General features: G+C 40.4%; 1 protein-coding gene across 3 annotated transcripts in view; it reads right to left on the bottom strand.

The window, feature by feature from the left end:
• Nucleotides 1–27: 27 nt before the first annotated feature.
• The window catches only part of cacna2d2a (calcium channel, voltage-dependent, alpha 2/delta subunit 2a), a 178,124-nt gene continuing 161,900 nt past the window's right edge, over nt 28–16,251 (bottom strand). For 2 of the 3 annotated variants that reach the window (XM_085457021.1, XM_085457023.1), the window contains 18 exons: nt 14,460–14,536; nt 13,322–13,336; nt 11,413–11,473; nt 10,665–10,762; nt 9,089–9,179; nt 8,929–8,991; nt 8,637–8,740; nt 8,436–8,534; nt 8,151–8,242; nt 8,015–8,062; nt 7,841–7,912; nt 7,597–7,749; nt 7,149–7,201; nt 6,113–6,168; nt 5,754–5,877; nt 5,342–5,451; nt 4,975–5,057; nt 28–4,062 (listed from right to left, as the gene is read on the bottom strand). In XM_085457021.1, the coding sequence (XP_085313147.1) occupies nt 3,940–4,062; nt 4,975–5,057; nt 5,342–5,451; nt 5,754–5,877; nt 6,113–6,168; nt 7,149–7,201; nt 7,597–7,749; nt 7,841–7,912; nt 8,015–8,062; nt 8,151–8,242; nt 8,436–8,534; nt 8,637–8,740; nt 8,929–8,991; nt 9,089–9,179; nt 10,665–10,762; nt 11,413–11,473; nt 13,322–13,336; nt 14,460–14,536 (1,522 nt within the window). In that variant the 3' untranslated portion in view covers nt 28–3,939. The remainder of the gene's footprint in view (nt 4,063–4,974; nt 5,058–5,341; nt 5,452–5,753; nt 5,878–6,112; nt 6,169–7,148; nt 7,202–7,596; nt 7,750–7,840; nt 7,913–8,014; nt 8,063–8,150; nt 8,243–8,435; nt 8,535–8,636; nt 8,741–8,928; nt 8,992–9,088; nt 9,180–10,664; nt 10,763–11,412; nt 11,474–13,321; nt 13,337–14,459; nt 14,537–16,251) is intronic. The other variant, XM_085457022.1, reaches the window with a different exon arrangement.

Raw genomic sequence — 16,251 nt, 5'->3', positions numbered from 1 at the left:
CAAAAAACAAAACACCACACAATAAAATGAAGTGAAAAATATGAACATTATTTAATAACTGATTCTCTGTAATAAACAATTTGAAAATATTTTACAAGGAGTCACAGACACAATATTTTACAAATTTTGCCCTCTTTTTTGTTTTCTTCTTCTTTTTTTTAAGCTTCATCTGTACAAAAGAATGGAGCGACGACATGGACTAGTGCCCAGAAAAGAAGGAGCTAAATCTTTCACACATACAAACATTCACACTCACACACGTACGAGGAAGAAAAGAAAAACCAAAAAAAAAAAGAGAAAACATTTTGACATCAGATCTCAAACTTATCAACAGTGCTGTATTCCTATATTTTTTTAAACTTCACTGAAAGTTTGACTGAATTTACTCTTTTTTTTTTCTCTCTAAATTGTTGCTGTTATTTTTTTCACACACGTGTCAAACATGGTCACATAGCACCAGACTACAGACTACAGAATCACATACACACGTGTCTTTCCCACATAGACGCACCAACACAAAGGGTCGCAGCGAGGGTCGGTGGAGGGGAAGGGAGACGCTTCGTGAAAACCCGCATTAATCTACTTTAGGGTGATGTTTTAAAGCTGACCCCTCCCTCTCGTCCCCCAAGCTGGTCCAATTATCTATTTATGTTCCCTTTTTTTTTGGCAAAATTAAATTTGTCAAACCACAGAAATCAGACATGTGTGTCCCTTCGGAAGCTATTTTCCATCAGGATGCACACACAGACGTCACTAGATGTCTCTCCCACGACCTTCTGTTTACCAGGCTCGTGATGCTCTGTGGAGACCCACTCCCTGAGCTTGCCTCTGACATCCCGTCCGCTCACGAAAAAATAAATAAAATAAAATAAAAACACCTGGAAGGTGACGTCCTTGGCTTACTTCTTCCTGGTGTTTGACATCTCCCAGCGGGGGATGAGTCAGTGTCATTACATGGTTGCTTATAGGTGTGTGCGTGTGTGTGTGCATAATGTCTGAGTGCAGGTGCACAGAGTGTATTCAGTTTGGGAGTGAGATTGTGTGCGCACACAGTCAGGAAAAGGAGAGTAAGTTGCAGGGGGTACATTTCCACAGGCACGTGTAGCGTTCATTTACAGACAGTGGAAATAGAGAAATACAGACAGAATAGTGGCACAGGACAGAGACAAACAGATGGCAGAAAAGTGAAACTGCATCCAGCATCAGATAGTAACGGGCCACATTGGAAATGCTCATTCTGATTTTCATTGTCTTTAACAGTATGAATTTTGTTTTTCCTCTGATTTGTCCAGAGCTGAGCTGCAGTTACTGTGCCAGCAACATTTGTCACATCAAATAGTACCTACGACTGTACAGAGTGTCTAGTTAAGCTTCAAAATGTCGAGTGAATCATCCCACCTGAGCAATACTACGGCAAGTCTCGGGTGGGATGTGAACATCGAAGGTCAGAGGCTTTTTTTTCTTTGTCTTGTTTTTTTTTTTTTAATTTTAAAAACTTCCACCCACTTTCAAGCATTTAATCAAACAGGCATCGATCGATAACTAATCATTCCGAGACGTAAAAATATAAAATTAGAGCTCACTATATTTACTGCATAACACCAAGAAAAAAAAAAAGCCCAGGGGAGGGAAATACTTCAGGATCGATTTGTGTGTGAGAAAGAGGGTTATGTAGGGGTATCGGAGCTCCATACGTGTAACACTAAGGCATTTAGCGAGGTTTTGAAACAGAAAACACTGATGAACTACACATTCTTTCTGCCTCCTCTGCCCCCGTATATTAATATTTAAGCAGTCAACATGGATCTCCTTTTGTTTTCATAAAATCCCCCCCTTTTCTCCACAGCAACACTGGATTTGTTTTTTGTCTGTCGCAACACGCCGAGGAAAAACAGTTACACGGGCACAACTGCCATCCCCCGAGCACTCCACGACTCATTTAAAAAGACATTCCCTTTGAGGGTTTTTAAACTAACGCGCATACATCCACACACAAACACATACGATTCAGGCAGAACTATAGCAGTCAGGTGGCCCTAAAAGAAAGGAAAAGAAAACAACACAAAAAAAAGCTCTATGGCCAGTTAAGTTGCTGTATACTGATAGTGTAGCTCTATACATGGCTTTGTAAAGGAACGGTATAGTAACTCCATATGATGACAGTCAGGTGGCGTTGGAGGAGTACAGCAACAACAGCCAAGAGGGGAAAATACATTAAGCCGAGCCAGTCAGTTCGATGGCTCTGTGTAAAGCTATTTCTTTAGCCAACAGATTCAGTCTTAGGCTCCTGTAGTGTCCAAAGCCTCAAAGACGGCTGCTTTATAAAGGTACTATACAGTAGCTCTACTCTTATACAGCCGGTGCGTTCCAAAACAAAGTGCATCAAGGCACTATGAAACAGAGCGGCTCCTAAACATGGGAGTCTAAAATGACTTTTCACACATGATCAAATGACGGACTGCGATGGATTACAACCACACTACTTACTGCACATGATCACCATATTTAGTGGCCTCTTCTGCACTTTTGTTGGAAATGTTGATAAGCCCCTATCCCCCAGCAGCGAATGGTTTTGAAGTTTGAACAGCATCATTCAAAGGTAATACAAGCACACACCAAAAGAAAAATGATTAGCACCCCCCCCAACCCAAGCACAGATGAGGAAGAAAGGAAGGGACAAAAAAACTGGAACTACTATGGCGGGGAGATTTGAGTGTTTGCTGTGTGACAAAAGTAAAGCACGAATACAAATCGCGGTCAGGAGCGTTAGTCGAGGTTGTTGGAGAAGCCTCATGAGGAGTGGCAGAGGTGAGCTTTTTCATCAGAGGGTGCAGAGATTTTTTTTTCCCCTTTAAACATCAGTCCAAAGCCGAGGTCAGCGTGGTCGATTAATCGTAAAGGAGAATACTACACAACAAGTTCCTGCAGCAACCGAACACTGATTCATATTTTACAATAAAAGCCAGATAGCACTAACCTCAAATAGTAAGTATGAGGAAAAATACTTCAAGAAAATGAGATTACCATCGTGTAATTACATTAATCCCCAGTGGATGTCTTTTAAAAGCATTAATCTGTAATTATGAGCCAGCATTCAGCTGCCGAGTGTCTCCTCTTCCTCTCGAGCTTTATCCTAAATCTAAATCCATTTCATCTTCGTGTTTTGGCTATAAAAATAAGACCACACGAAAGTATATCTCATTTTGGCAAGTAGATATAGCGCATAAACTAATTCTTGTCTTTTTTACACTTAACTTCCTTTTCATGTTAAAACCTAAATATACTGTATGTTTAGAATACTCATCACTTCAGCAGTTTATATGTGACATTTTGTATACTTAACAGTTCTTTTATTTTTCTGCTATTTTTCTTCTATGGTGGCTATTACTGGCTGAATGGTCCACAGCCTCTTACAAGAGGCAAATGACAGAGCGATGAGACTCTGAGATGGAGGAAAGGAGAAGGAGGAGGAGTCCTGCTGTCCCTCTGACAGACAGAGGTGAAGGTGGACACGCAAACTCAGTTCTCCAGTCTGTGGTGGGAGGTCTTTGACGAGGACATCGGCCTGTCCTTTTCACCCTCCCTTGTCTGGATGGAGAAGGTGGTGGGATGGTTGTAGGCTTGACGGGGTGGTTGGGTGGCTTGATATCTCTTTTCTGACATTGCCTCTGATGATCCAAGTGGTCCAGCACCACCCTAGCTCATCTCGCAGATGAAGGTGAGGACGCAAATGTCTCTGTTTTCACAAAGCAACACAGACCAAAGCAAGCTGGGTAGCGCAGCGCTCAGGGCTTCCAACTCACCATGATGGGAAGTCCCATAATTACCTATGACTATACCAAGGTGGAGGGCGAAGGGGCTAGGAGGTGGATGAGGGGGGCTTAGGATGGGACAGAAGCTGAGGAGGGTGAAAAGGAGGACAAGTGCAGGAAAATGAAATTAATGTAGTAGGGAGAGAAGGTGAGGACTGACAGCTGGATAAAGCAGAAGCAGCTGAATGAGCAGTAAAGTGTAGAGGGATGGGCGGAAGGAGTGACCTCGCCCGCAGTCCGACGTGTTCTCCTGCAAAACCACAGAAAGGAAGCTTGAGTTATAAACTGAGTTTATATGAAAGTTCTTCCACCATCAAATAAACACTTACATTCAATAATCGCTCTCTGGTAACACTTTTATCTTACCTTCTATCTGCATCGAGCTCTATATTGCCAACAGAGTCTGAACAAAGTAATTTTCATTTAGTTGACTATACAGTGCTGTGAAAATGTAATCGCCCCCTTCCTCAGTTTTTAGTGTCGTTGAAGTGTTTTTGTATTTGCCACAGTTCATCAAACAAATTTTAGTATTAGATAAAAACTATTTTATTAAATGAAGATTTCATTTATTAAGGGATAAAGGCTATCCATACCTACCTCGCCTGATGTGAAAAAGTAATTCCTCCCTAAACCTAATAACTGGTTGTGCCATCTTTGGCAGCAAGAACTGCAATTGAGCGTGAGCGAGATGTAAATCTTTAAAAGTGTACACACAATTTTTGTTAGTTTTGCCTCAGTACACTTAATGCAACAAATTTCACAAAATCCCTTGAATTAAAGCATCTTGATTGTTTGATTTTTGAAATCCACTGCTGTGGTGTACAGAGGCAAATCTACAAAAACTGGGTCTTTATCCAGCAAATAATGGGCCTAACGGCATATAATTACCAGGTCAATACTTGATCTCAGAATAAAAATAGGATATTTTTTTGTGTTACATAATGAACCAACTGTTACCAGCTGCATTAGAAAATCAGAGAAAGCTCAAAACCCCAGCTGGAGCCAACTGAACATAGCGATAGGATTTTAGCTATGCTCTGGTGACAAATTTTAAACATAGTATATTTAACTAGCAAGCACCAGGATTCAATGCTAAATAATGTTTTTGTTTTTCTTCACAGTAAGGTGGATATTCATGTGTTGTGTTATCTGAAAATCTTACAGCGATGTTACTGTCGAAGCAGGTGGAGGGTCCTTTTCGATAGCGTGCCTCAGGCGGTTCTTTACATGGATCCTCCTCCTTGACTGAAAATTGACTCCATTAAGGAAAATGAAACTCCTTTGTATTTCTTTTTCTTTCTTCTGTGCAATTTTTCATTATCCGCCTGAGCACCAATTCCTCATGCAGCCCTACACATGTAAATGACTGGCTATAATTCATGCCATCAATCTTAAAAATAGCCTTAAAATGAATGTGAAATGTTCGCGTTTCCACAGGTATGGTGATGAGGAGAGAAAATCTAGAGATGACAGAGTGTTTCTTCTCCAGTGCCAGCTGGTGTACAATGTGAAGGGAAAAAAAAGGATACACTCCTTCTCCTCCTGGGATAGCTTCTCTATCTCGCAGGTGTTGCATGGCATCTTTTCTGCTACCACAAACAGCAAGTTGGTGTTGTTTATCCTCTTGGCATGAATCAGCCTGCAGAGAGAGACAGCTCTGTCAACAACCCCCCTCTGCTCACTTACATCACAGACTCATTTGCTAATGGATGAGCGAGATTCATGAGACAGTCTTATAAGGCTCATTTAGCCAATGATACGACGATTTCATTAGAGCTGATATGGGTTAATCATCAGCAGAGTTTATTAACTCCAACAGAAAGATGAATCTGTCTCACTAACTGCGTCGCTGTCACACCGCGATTCTTCATGCTACTTGTCTAAGCATATGCATGTCTGATTATGTGTGAGTGTTAAAAGTACTACGTCACGCATACAGACCTGGAGCAGTTGCCACAGTCCTGCAGTATGTAGTAGGAACTGCTGAGATTACTAAAGAAGTACTGGGTCTGGATCATTACACAGCTTCTCTCTTTAGAGTCGATTCCTTCGGCATCCACCTCATCTGCATGAAAAAAAAAAGAGATGATTATCTCTTTAACTCATTTCTCAGATCTTATTTTCAGCTTAATGCCCAAAGATGTATGTCATGTGTAATTTTTTCACTACATTTGGATTTAAGGTTTATTTGCTGTTGGCTTAAAGCTCCAAATAGATTTGATCAAAATCTACTTTTAGCACTTTTAAACCTTTTTTCCAATATTGTATAAAAATGGTATCGTATAAAACATGTCACCCACCTGTGACAAACCAACTGTGGTATGCCAGTCCATATATGAACTGTTGGAATAAAGACCTGAGGAGACAGGATTTGTTTTTAATTCAACTTGTGGACAAAAAAATGTAACATTGTGCAATGATTAAAATCATGAGTCAAGCTTTTTTGTTAGCAGGAATACTGCACATGCAGCAGTCCAGGTAATGAGTATGGCAGGCCGTAAAACTTTACAAAACGAGTCACAATTACCTGACCACAGAAATAACTATGAAAATGATGGCAGTGCAATACAGTACAGTATAACATGTGATTGAAATGCAGACTTTCAGCTTTAATTCAAGTAATTTAACAAAAATATGTGCAGTAACTGTTCAGGTATTATACACATTGTTTTACATAGTCTCAAATTTTGAGAGGCATAAACTAACATTATTTTAAATATAAGGACTGTTTTAAATGTAGTCATTCAGCCTTTTTTAAGTGTGTGAAAAATACGCTCTGTTGGGCTGAGATCATTGAAGAATATACCATTTCTTTCCTTGAGAAATTCGTGTTTCTGCACTATCCTTCGGGTCATTATCCATTTTCACCCCAAAGCGCTGTCTGATAAGTTGTGCAGCATTTAGCTGAATCTGAGATTGAGAGTGTAGCCCTGTACACGTCACAGCTCATCCTGCTGCTTTAGCAGTCACAGCATCATAAAACACTACTGGCCCAGTTCCAGTGGCAGCCAAATATGTTCATGCCATAATACTGCCTCCACCATGACAGATGATGTGGCATGCTTTGTTTCCAAGTTAATGTTTGTTTCATCTGTCCAAATCATGGTCTTTGGGTATTTAAAATAACAGTGAAGAGAAGTAAAATATAAATTCAACACTTTGAATTAAATCCAAATATTATGTGAGGAGGGTTCACCTGGCCCAACCTTTTTCTTTTTTTTTTTTGTATTAACAAATTATGGATCTATGAAATAATGCTGGCTAATAACAACAAATATTATCAGTTTGTAATACGTATAACACTTGCTGTATGTTACTATACATTAATAATCTTACCATGCAGCAGCTGATGTCCACCAAGCCAGGTTGGCAAAATCTGCAATAGTGGGCTACAGATACAGAGGGAAATAAAAAACAAAATCAATATTTAAGTTCAATCAAACACCCATTAGGCTACATTCGGGCTGCTTTTGGAATCAAACTATTCCTGCCATTGACGCCATATCCACTGACACCTGTGTGGAGAAAGTCTATAAAGTAAATGGAACCCACTTTAATATAAAAGTGATATCTCTCACTAGTTCACCCTGGAATCTGATATTAGTCCAATTAAACAAAAACTAATTCTTAAAAAGTCAGTAGCTGATCTGATTTTTGCACACAGACTTGCAGTGTGAATGCAGCTATAGTTTCCCCATACGTCCATGCATTGATTAAACTAATTGTCTTCTACTCTGCCTCCTTCATTTCACTCACGGTATCTCTCTTTCAAGTGTTATCTTACCACGAACACTCCTCTGGGTGCAGCTCCGGCTTCGCTGTTGGGCATCCGTTCACAAACAGACTGGTAATCAAATGATTGTTTGCTGTTGTAGAAAGAATTGTTGTAGAGCGCGTACATCAAGTAGGGGTCAACATCACTGAAGAACATGCCCACCTGTGGGGGTAAAAAAAACGAGGGCAAGCTCAGTGTAAAGCTAAGCGCGAGGCTACGATCAGCGGAAGAACGAATTCTTTTTTAATAAAACCTTGTTCCAGTCGTCCTTCTGATTGGACATGATTAGGAATCCGCCGTCATCTACTAAATAACACAGCAGATCCTGTGGACAGACACAGAAACGCACTGCTAACTGGAAGTACAGAGATAAGCTGGGGAGTGCTCAGATTCAGAAGGTCCAGTTAAAATTTGCATCAATACTTACATCACTGTTGGCTTCACAGTCCATTTCACAGCCCCTGTTTGGTCCACACTGTCACAGACAAGGAAAAAAAACAGTGTTAGCCAAATAAAAAAAGATTTATATATTACGTATATTATATTAAACATATGTATTTTACCGTATTTGAGCCTTGTCGGCTGTCTGTATGGTTGCTGGCAAGAATCTTAAACTTATCCGTCCAGGCTTCGAGGTCTAGCTTCACTCCGACAACTGAGGAAAGAAAGTTTAAAAGCTCACAGAAGAAAACGACAGGTATGTAAAAAGAATAGATATATGCAGGGCAGAGACATGCCAACACAAAGTGACAAAATAACAAACTCAGACGTGTAATTATCTCGCTCCGAAAGCTTTTCTCTATCATTATATCTCAACAATTTGTTTCCTCTTTCAGAAGAGTACCCACCTGCAGGTTTGATGGTCTTCCCTCCTATTGTCATCTCCAAAGCTGTGCTGACCAGAATACCTACGGTGTCATTTTCTGGGTTCAGCTGCTCGTCCCTGGCTACAAAAAAGGGAAAACGAGCCAAGAGAGCGAGGTTAGAAACAAACAGCCTTTTCTATTACGAGGTGAGTTATATAACTCAAGACTAAGAGCATCATTCACCTGTTCGATAAGGCGCTCGGAAGATGTAACCCTTGTTGTCGAGGCTGCGGCGGTAATAGGTGGCATTAAACGGCTCAGGGTCTTCCTCCCAGGTTTCTGCAGCCCTAAGGTTTAAAACGAGAGATACCAGAGCTGTAATTGTCTCACGTATAAGCTGCCTGCTTTGCCTATCCCACATGTTTTTTGAAACTTAACAGCATACCACTTCAAAAGAGAACAAAGAGAAAAATGTATCAGAACTACAAAGCAGCTGGAGTCCAGACACATGGGCCTCGATGAAGAGTGCACTCACTTGTTTGGAAACACTCTTGTTATACCTCCATCTGTTGCAGCAAACACAGCCAGGAAGCCGTATCTAAATGTCAGGTGGAAGCAAAGACAGAAAGGGGCTTCAAATCAATATCCAAAAATCTTAAAATGCACTTCCCTCAATACTGGCTGGTCACACTCACGTGTTCAAATCTTTATTCTTCCACACTTTCTCGACCAACTGTCTGATGATGCCCGTGTCCAGAATGAGGTTGTGAAGGAGCAAATTGTCACCTGGCATAAGAGAGATTAGAGAGTTTAATCTACATTAGGGGTGCTGCCATATAGCAGCTGATGATAGTCGTTATATTCAAAAAATGAAATATAGAGATTGTGTTAACACCACGGTAGTAATCCAGGACTGGTAACTGTCTGATTGACAGTGATGGTGTTTGAGGTGACACTGCATTAATAGCAGATGTCAGGTATTCTGGATCATTAGTTCAGCAGTTCTTCTACATTTAAAACCCGATGAAAAAGCGTATTTTATGGTTCTTGAAAAGAAGAAAAAACAACAACAATTTGGGCATATTTGACAGCTGCACTGAGGCGACACATGGTCTATATCAGATGCCCAATGTGGAACGTGTGGACCAAATCCCGATTTTAACTCTTTCCTCCTTGAAAGCCTACTAGGACTAACCCTTAGCACAAACAGGAAGCCCTCAGATAAGGGTTAAAATCAGATATGGGTAGCAAGACATTCGCTTACTTCGATTACACAAACATTATGTATGAGTAGGTAATGGATAATAGGCACCACTAGGCAGCTCATTGTCCTTCTCCTGAAAACACTTGCAGCACATTTTGTGGTACATTTGAAAGAAAGGCAGGTCAGAGTGAGGTCAGAGGTCAAACATAAGATGATTTGGATGCAAACTGAAATGTGATATATAATTCCCTATTTACCTATATGCTGTCAATACAAACAACCACAGGTAGAAACAAATATTTAAATAGCTCTATATATTGTTATTAACACTTTGGCCTTTTTGACCTTGAACACCAGGTCAAAGATCAAATGTGATATATTTTTAATTGTGGTACTTTTTATATGTCAATAATGCACACCACACCTTTAAATAGGCTTTTGGTCAAAAAATCATTAAGTCGACTTTGAAGACTTTAGTGGATGTAAACAGAATTATGCTGGATTTTTTAACATGACCGCACTCTGCACCGCTACAAACTTCTATCAGAATTCATTCAAAACTTTTCCGGCCATCGTATTTACAAACACAAAGACTGCCAAAATCATAACCTCCTTGGCAAACAAAACAAAACAACCTAACAACTTTCTTCTACCGAGCTGCTGTGGTTATTACTAAATATTTCTCACCGAAAGCTTAATATTGCATTTGTTACGTACTATTTACAGCTGTGAATTAATACACATTTTCATCATTGGAGGATTTGCGACAGCAGGATAAAGCATGTGGGATTATCTCGAAATAAACTGTGCTCGTCACAAGAAAGAAACATGTCATCAGGTGCAGAAGTGAGGCTTGCTGATGCTTTTTAACTGTATCTAGGCAACAGGCAATAGGTTATATCAGATTCTGGCTACGAAGAAAATACCTATTAGTTGGATCACTGCTGTTTATTTTGCCTTTTTATGGGATATGTTTACAGAATATCACTAGACGAGCTCATGGTGAATTATTTAATGTAGAACAAACTGTGACTTTACTGTGTGGGTGAAAAGAAAATGAAACTCACATTGTTTGGAGTCTGGTGTCACCTTCTCCATTAGAGCAATGAAGTTGAGCAGGAACTCAGTGTTGTTGTTGGACAGTTCCAGATCATTGCAGTACTCCCTGAGGAGGAGACGCAGTGTTTTAATTCAAAGAGAAGGCAAAAATAGAGCTCGTTACTCTTATTCTGCCTCACTTGCTCCTCATAGATGGACACACAATGGAGATGAAGATGCACAAACCCATACACACATTACTTGATGCTATTGTGTGCCGCATGCACATGGCAAAGCTTTAATGTGCTATAGTGGTGTCAGTCAAAACAAAAGGTGGACTTGTACTGCAATACCGAGCATATTATAGGCTGTATGCACATGCAGATGATATTTTTTGCCCAATAGCTTCAGTAATCCTTACAATACATTGTGCAAATGCATTAATAATGCTTAATTTGTGTAAAACATGCAGCACCACAGTAGCAGCAGGCAAGAAGGGTTGATGTGTCTTCAGTGGTCTCGTGTAATGAGTGTAACTTGGGGAATACAATTTATGAATAATATATGAAAAAAAAATCAAAACCAGATGAATTTTATTCCTCATAAATGTAATTTTTGTCAAATGAACTTTTAACTATGAGTAAACACACCACTCAAAATGTAAAATCAAACCATACAAGAAACTTTGAAATACGAGGTGGAAAGAAAACAGGATGCAAAGACGGCACCGAAAACCGATGACCATTAACGACAGGCAGCAATCACAGACAAGGCTACCTGGGAGCAATGAATACATGTCCTTCAGACTCAAAAGTGTTTGGCAGCAGTGACTCAAAATCTGCAACAGAAAGGGGAAGATTATCCAGGAAGAGCAGTGGGCAGAGCAGTGGGGAGTTGTGGATAAACAGCAGCTGTTCTTCAGAGGTGCGGGGACGCAGAAGGGAGTTTACCATAGCAACACTGAGGTATCATGGGAACACTAGCGTTAGCCAATATGGTGCCTAAAAAGGAACCTGACTCAATGGAAGACCGTTTTACTTTCAGAAGCACTCACACTTTTGGTTTCTGGTTTGTTATTTTGCCGGCAAACATTTTCTGATTGTGTCGGGTTTCAATCTAACATATTTGGGATGTCGGAGAACTGACTTGATTTGTCAGAAAGTGAGTTCTCAGACAGGTTATCCACGGTGAGTGCTTTTAGATCAGGCAGGCATCAACATGGCCAACTATTGCAGGGGGGGTGGGTGAAGGTCCTGATGGAAGTGGTCACCCCTCAGACTGGCAGGAGAGAGGACTCGGAGAGACACATAATCAGAGGAAATGCATTGCATTGTGAAGGGCATGTCAAAAGGGCAACTTCAGTGAATCTATCACAGACAAAACAGAACACAAATATCAACCAGCAGGTGAGTCTGTGATGAATCCGACATGTCATTTTCTCATTAAGTCGTGACCTGCAACTGTGTCCAGAAGAGGAATTAAATATTCATTTGAAGAGCTAAAATAGAGTGCCCAGGTAGTTTTCCGCCCACAATGCCATGCACATCCGGGGTCAGCTTTATTGAGGAAGCGTTGGGCCGTGCACCTGGCAGTCTGAGGGGTGAGGAGGGAGGGAGACAAGCTGATGGAGATAGGGGGTACAGAGGGACGACATAGAAGTGAGGTGCCATGCCGACTGGCACCCTGACACCTGACAATATGGGAGGACCTGAGAGGGCAGGACACAGCTCAGACTGTAGGTCTGCAGTCTGCAAGCTGCAATGCTCCCAGTCATGAGATACTGCTGCAGCTAACAAACAGTGTATTTATATATAGATGCCTTTAAAAAAATCATGACTTCAACATATCCCTATTATACTGTAAAAAATGCCATCACTATCAATAGCTGATATATTATTATAGCTAGTAACTTGCACAGACTTACATTGAATAATTACAGATCTTTTAGTAGGGCTCGATGTGCCCAAATAACAATAGATATTCCACAAAATGTATACATATTTATTTATTTAATTAAATATCTATCAATACCTGAGTCTTAGTGTTAGACTTACTTAAGACGTTTATAAACTACACTGTAAGAAAAATACGGAAAGAGAAGAAGAAGAGAGCCAAAGAGAAATGGGGAAGGTGAGGAAGAGAAAAATGAGGGAAAGAGAGAAATGTAGTCAAAGCAAATGAAGTGGAAGAGAGAGGCAGAGGAAAGAAGGTAGACAACGTGTTTGGAGCTATCTACAAAAGGAAAAGGACTGAGGTGCAGGGAGCAAAAGACAAGTTTTAACAGAAAACATGAATATCTGTCTTCCTCGGGTACAGCTGTTTGTTTAATTATTTATTTATTTCTGATTCTGGAGCAGTGGATATGAGAGAAGGTGGTCGAGGTTGGGGACTGGAGGAGCCACTGTGAGAGATGTGGGATCTGAGCTGCAGCAAGAGAGTGAGAAGGAAGAGGAGGAAGGAGGGATTAGAGGAGAAAGTGGAGGAGAAAAAAAGAGGGAAAGGGGAGGAAATCCTGAAGGCAAGACGGGCAGGAACAGAGGCAAGCAGGCTAGGATGGGTGAGGGAAGGGAGGGGGGGGGGGGGTCAGCGGGAGAAGGTTTAGGATGAGAGGTGTAGGAAAGGGGAGGAAGCGGTAGGGAGTAGGAAGTAGAGGTAGGGAACGTGGACCAATATGGAGTATACTTGCCCTTGGTGTATGACACTGTGTGGATCCATCAGAGAAGGAGTGAGCAAGAAAAGAAACAGGGGATCGGGTGGGAAGGGAGGATCACAGACAATATTTTATTCAATTACTGTTTGAATAAAAATATTGTTTTCTTGAAAAAAGAAACCAATTAAAGTCAAACAAGACAAGAGAGAAAAAAGAAATGAAGAGCAAACAACTTATTTGCAAGAGCAAACGAGGAAACGGAAACCAACGGAAGAAAGGAAAAACAAAACCAAACATGACAATCTAGGAAAAGAAAAAAACAGCAAAGACAAACCAGTAATTATGAGAGATAACCATGGGGAAAAAAATCAAATGCACCAGGAAAAGAGGGAAGTAATGGGGTCTGGACAAAGAAAGAATGAGAGAGACAACACGTGTCCCCATTCAGACCCACAAAAAACCCAAACTCCCACAGTTGACAAGCCAGTATCCCAGGCCATGTGGGAGTTTATCAGTTGAATGATTCCAAAGCCGAGAAACATCTCACACAGTCTAACAAAAAAATTAAATCAAATCAAAAATAACACACATAACACAAGGAAAAGTTCCCAAAATTATTTTTAAAAAATCATCATAAGGAGTGAAAAGCATGCATGTTTTCACAGTTATCCATAACATCAAATACTTTGAACACAGACGCTTCAGAATCATTACTTGGTGGAAGAAGAGGCGAGAGCATTTGGCAAAAAAAATAATAGCACAAAGGTCACCATTATTTTCACCTGAGTAACACAGTAAGACCACAGCTTTCACCTTTCTGTTAGTTCAGTTGTTTTTTTTCTTCAGCCAGTGTGAAGAAAAAACATCACCGTTTTTACAGCACAGCATGAAGACAGGAGGGAACGGGGGCAGAAGAGGAGTCGGGGGGACTCAGGAATGATCCTGCCTATCAGAGAGCATAGATAGAGCGAAGACAAGGAGTGAAGGAGAGGGGGAGGGGGGGGGACTGGGCAGGTGCCTCCGCTCGGACACTCTCTATGATGATGTTGAAGACCCGGGACAGAGGACTGAACCAGAGCGTAAAGGTCATATTGGGCGGAGAGCAGAGAGGCAAGAGAGACAGAGTAGTAGAGACAGAGAGTGAAGGATGTTGGGTATACCCAAGAGTACTTACACTGCACCTGGAGGATCTGGTCACTTAGATTGGCCTTGATGTGGTTCTCACTATATGTAGGCAGTACCAACCCTAGACTGAGGTGAAAAGATCCAAAAAAACAGGAACACTTAATGCAAGATTATGTTAAAAGCCACAAATACACAAAATACATATGTGCTTTACTGCACGCCTAGTTTGCTTTTGCTTATTTTCTGTTCTCAAAAAAATCAAGTCTGTGCATATGCAAGAGGAAACCACTCAGTTCAGAAAAGGATTTTTAAGGCTGATACAAGTATTTGGTGATTTAATTTTCCAATATTCTGATACATTGGCCGACATTTTTTTTTAAGACACACAAAATTTAAAAAGATAAAAAAATCCTAGCATCTTTTACCTGCATCTAGTAATTTAACGATCAGCATTTATAGCTAATATTGATGATAATATTGGCCTGCCAATAAATTGATAAGGCTCTAATGCTCAAACAGACAGCTCTTTGTACTGTCAAATACACAACTCTAGGTTTCAGTAAAACAGCGCCATCTGCTGTGTTCAACCCTTCTGTTAGAGAGGGGTAGCCAATCGAAAGAAAGGAGCGGAAAGAGCTCAAATGACTTGTTTCAGACAGTGGATGGGGCTGTTAAAGGTAAATAAGGATTATTTGGAACTTTGAATCATCCAAAGCTAGTTTGGTGTAGTCCATGATTAAAAATATAGAGTTGGAAACCAGCATCACAATCAAATTCACGTATTGGCTGGAAACTGTGAGTTTGCTGTATTTCTTCTTGAGTTAAAGTGAGGCAGCTAATGGGAGTTTTGACACTATAGATTGTTGGCAATGATAACAATTACCATTAAAACTGTGGCCAACCTTCTTTAGGGAAAATCACTAGTTTAGCTGATGAAGATCCACTATATTCACCAGCCACTTGCTTTCTTTGTTTACTGTTTATTTGAATTCCCCTTAATCTATAAAAAAGATGGAACAGTCCTTCCTGGGCTCCACATAAATAATAATTACATTACAATATAAAATCTCACATAATCAAATAAGATAATAAAATCCAAGGCATAAAAAAGAAAAACAATAAATAAAGAACAATTAAACTAATAATAATCATATCGCCAAGTACCCCTGCATTGTATGAAATGCTAATGAAACAAGAAATACAGGAAGCATTTGTCTGCTGAGTGGCTCTGAGCAGTTTGTGTACAATCAGTTCATCAAAGCTTTTTCTCTGGGAAACAGCTGCCATCTGAAGCTACAAATGACGCAGGTAAACGCAGTAAGAGTGACCCTAAACAATAAAGATGGAAAAAATAGAAAACACCTCAGAGAGCCTGATTTTTATCCAATACTAGTGAGGCCACTGTGAAAGTACGTCACTTTTACCCTGCAATACATCACCATTAAGACATAATAGGTCATAAATTGTACAAACAGTCATCGCCGGAAGCAGAATTTAAACGGGACAGAGATGTCCCATTTCTTGATCTTTGTTGCCACACAAGCCTAAAATAGAAGTCTTCACAGATATAATAGGAAGAGATTAAAACTCAAACAGAAAAAATATTCTATGAGCCTTGAACTGCACAATGTAGGATACACTACTGTGCAGAGCTTTGGATGTCGGTTTATTTGAGTTTCACACAGATTCTTAAATACACTGGAATAACCATTTGAGTTGGATATTAATAGGACTGTGCAGCGAGAGCCTCATATGCACTCTGCCAGGACTAGGCACGCAGCCAGCAGACGTAATAAAAAACACAAATCAGGCATTTGTAGGACTACCGATGTCATAAACTG

The sequence above is a fragment of the Copadichromis virginalis genome, linkage group LG5 (genome assembly GCF_057382275.1).
Source record: "Copadichromis virginalis isolate Kocher_CV1m ecotype Utaka linkage group LG5, C_Virginalis_male_GT1.1, whole genome shotgun sequence".
NCBI lineage: Eukaryota > Metazoa > Chordata > Actinopteri > Cichliformes > Cichlidae > Copadichromis > Copadichromis virginalis.
Note: the sequence above shows the minus strand (reverse complement) of the source record. Positions and strands in the feature narration are given on the sequence as shown.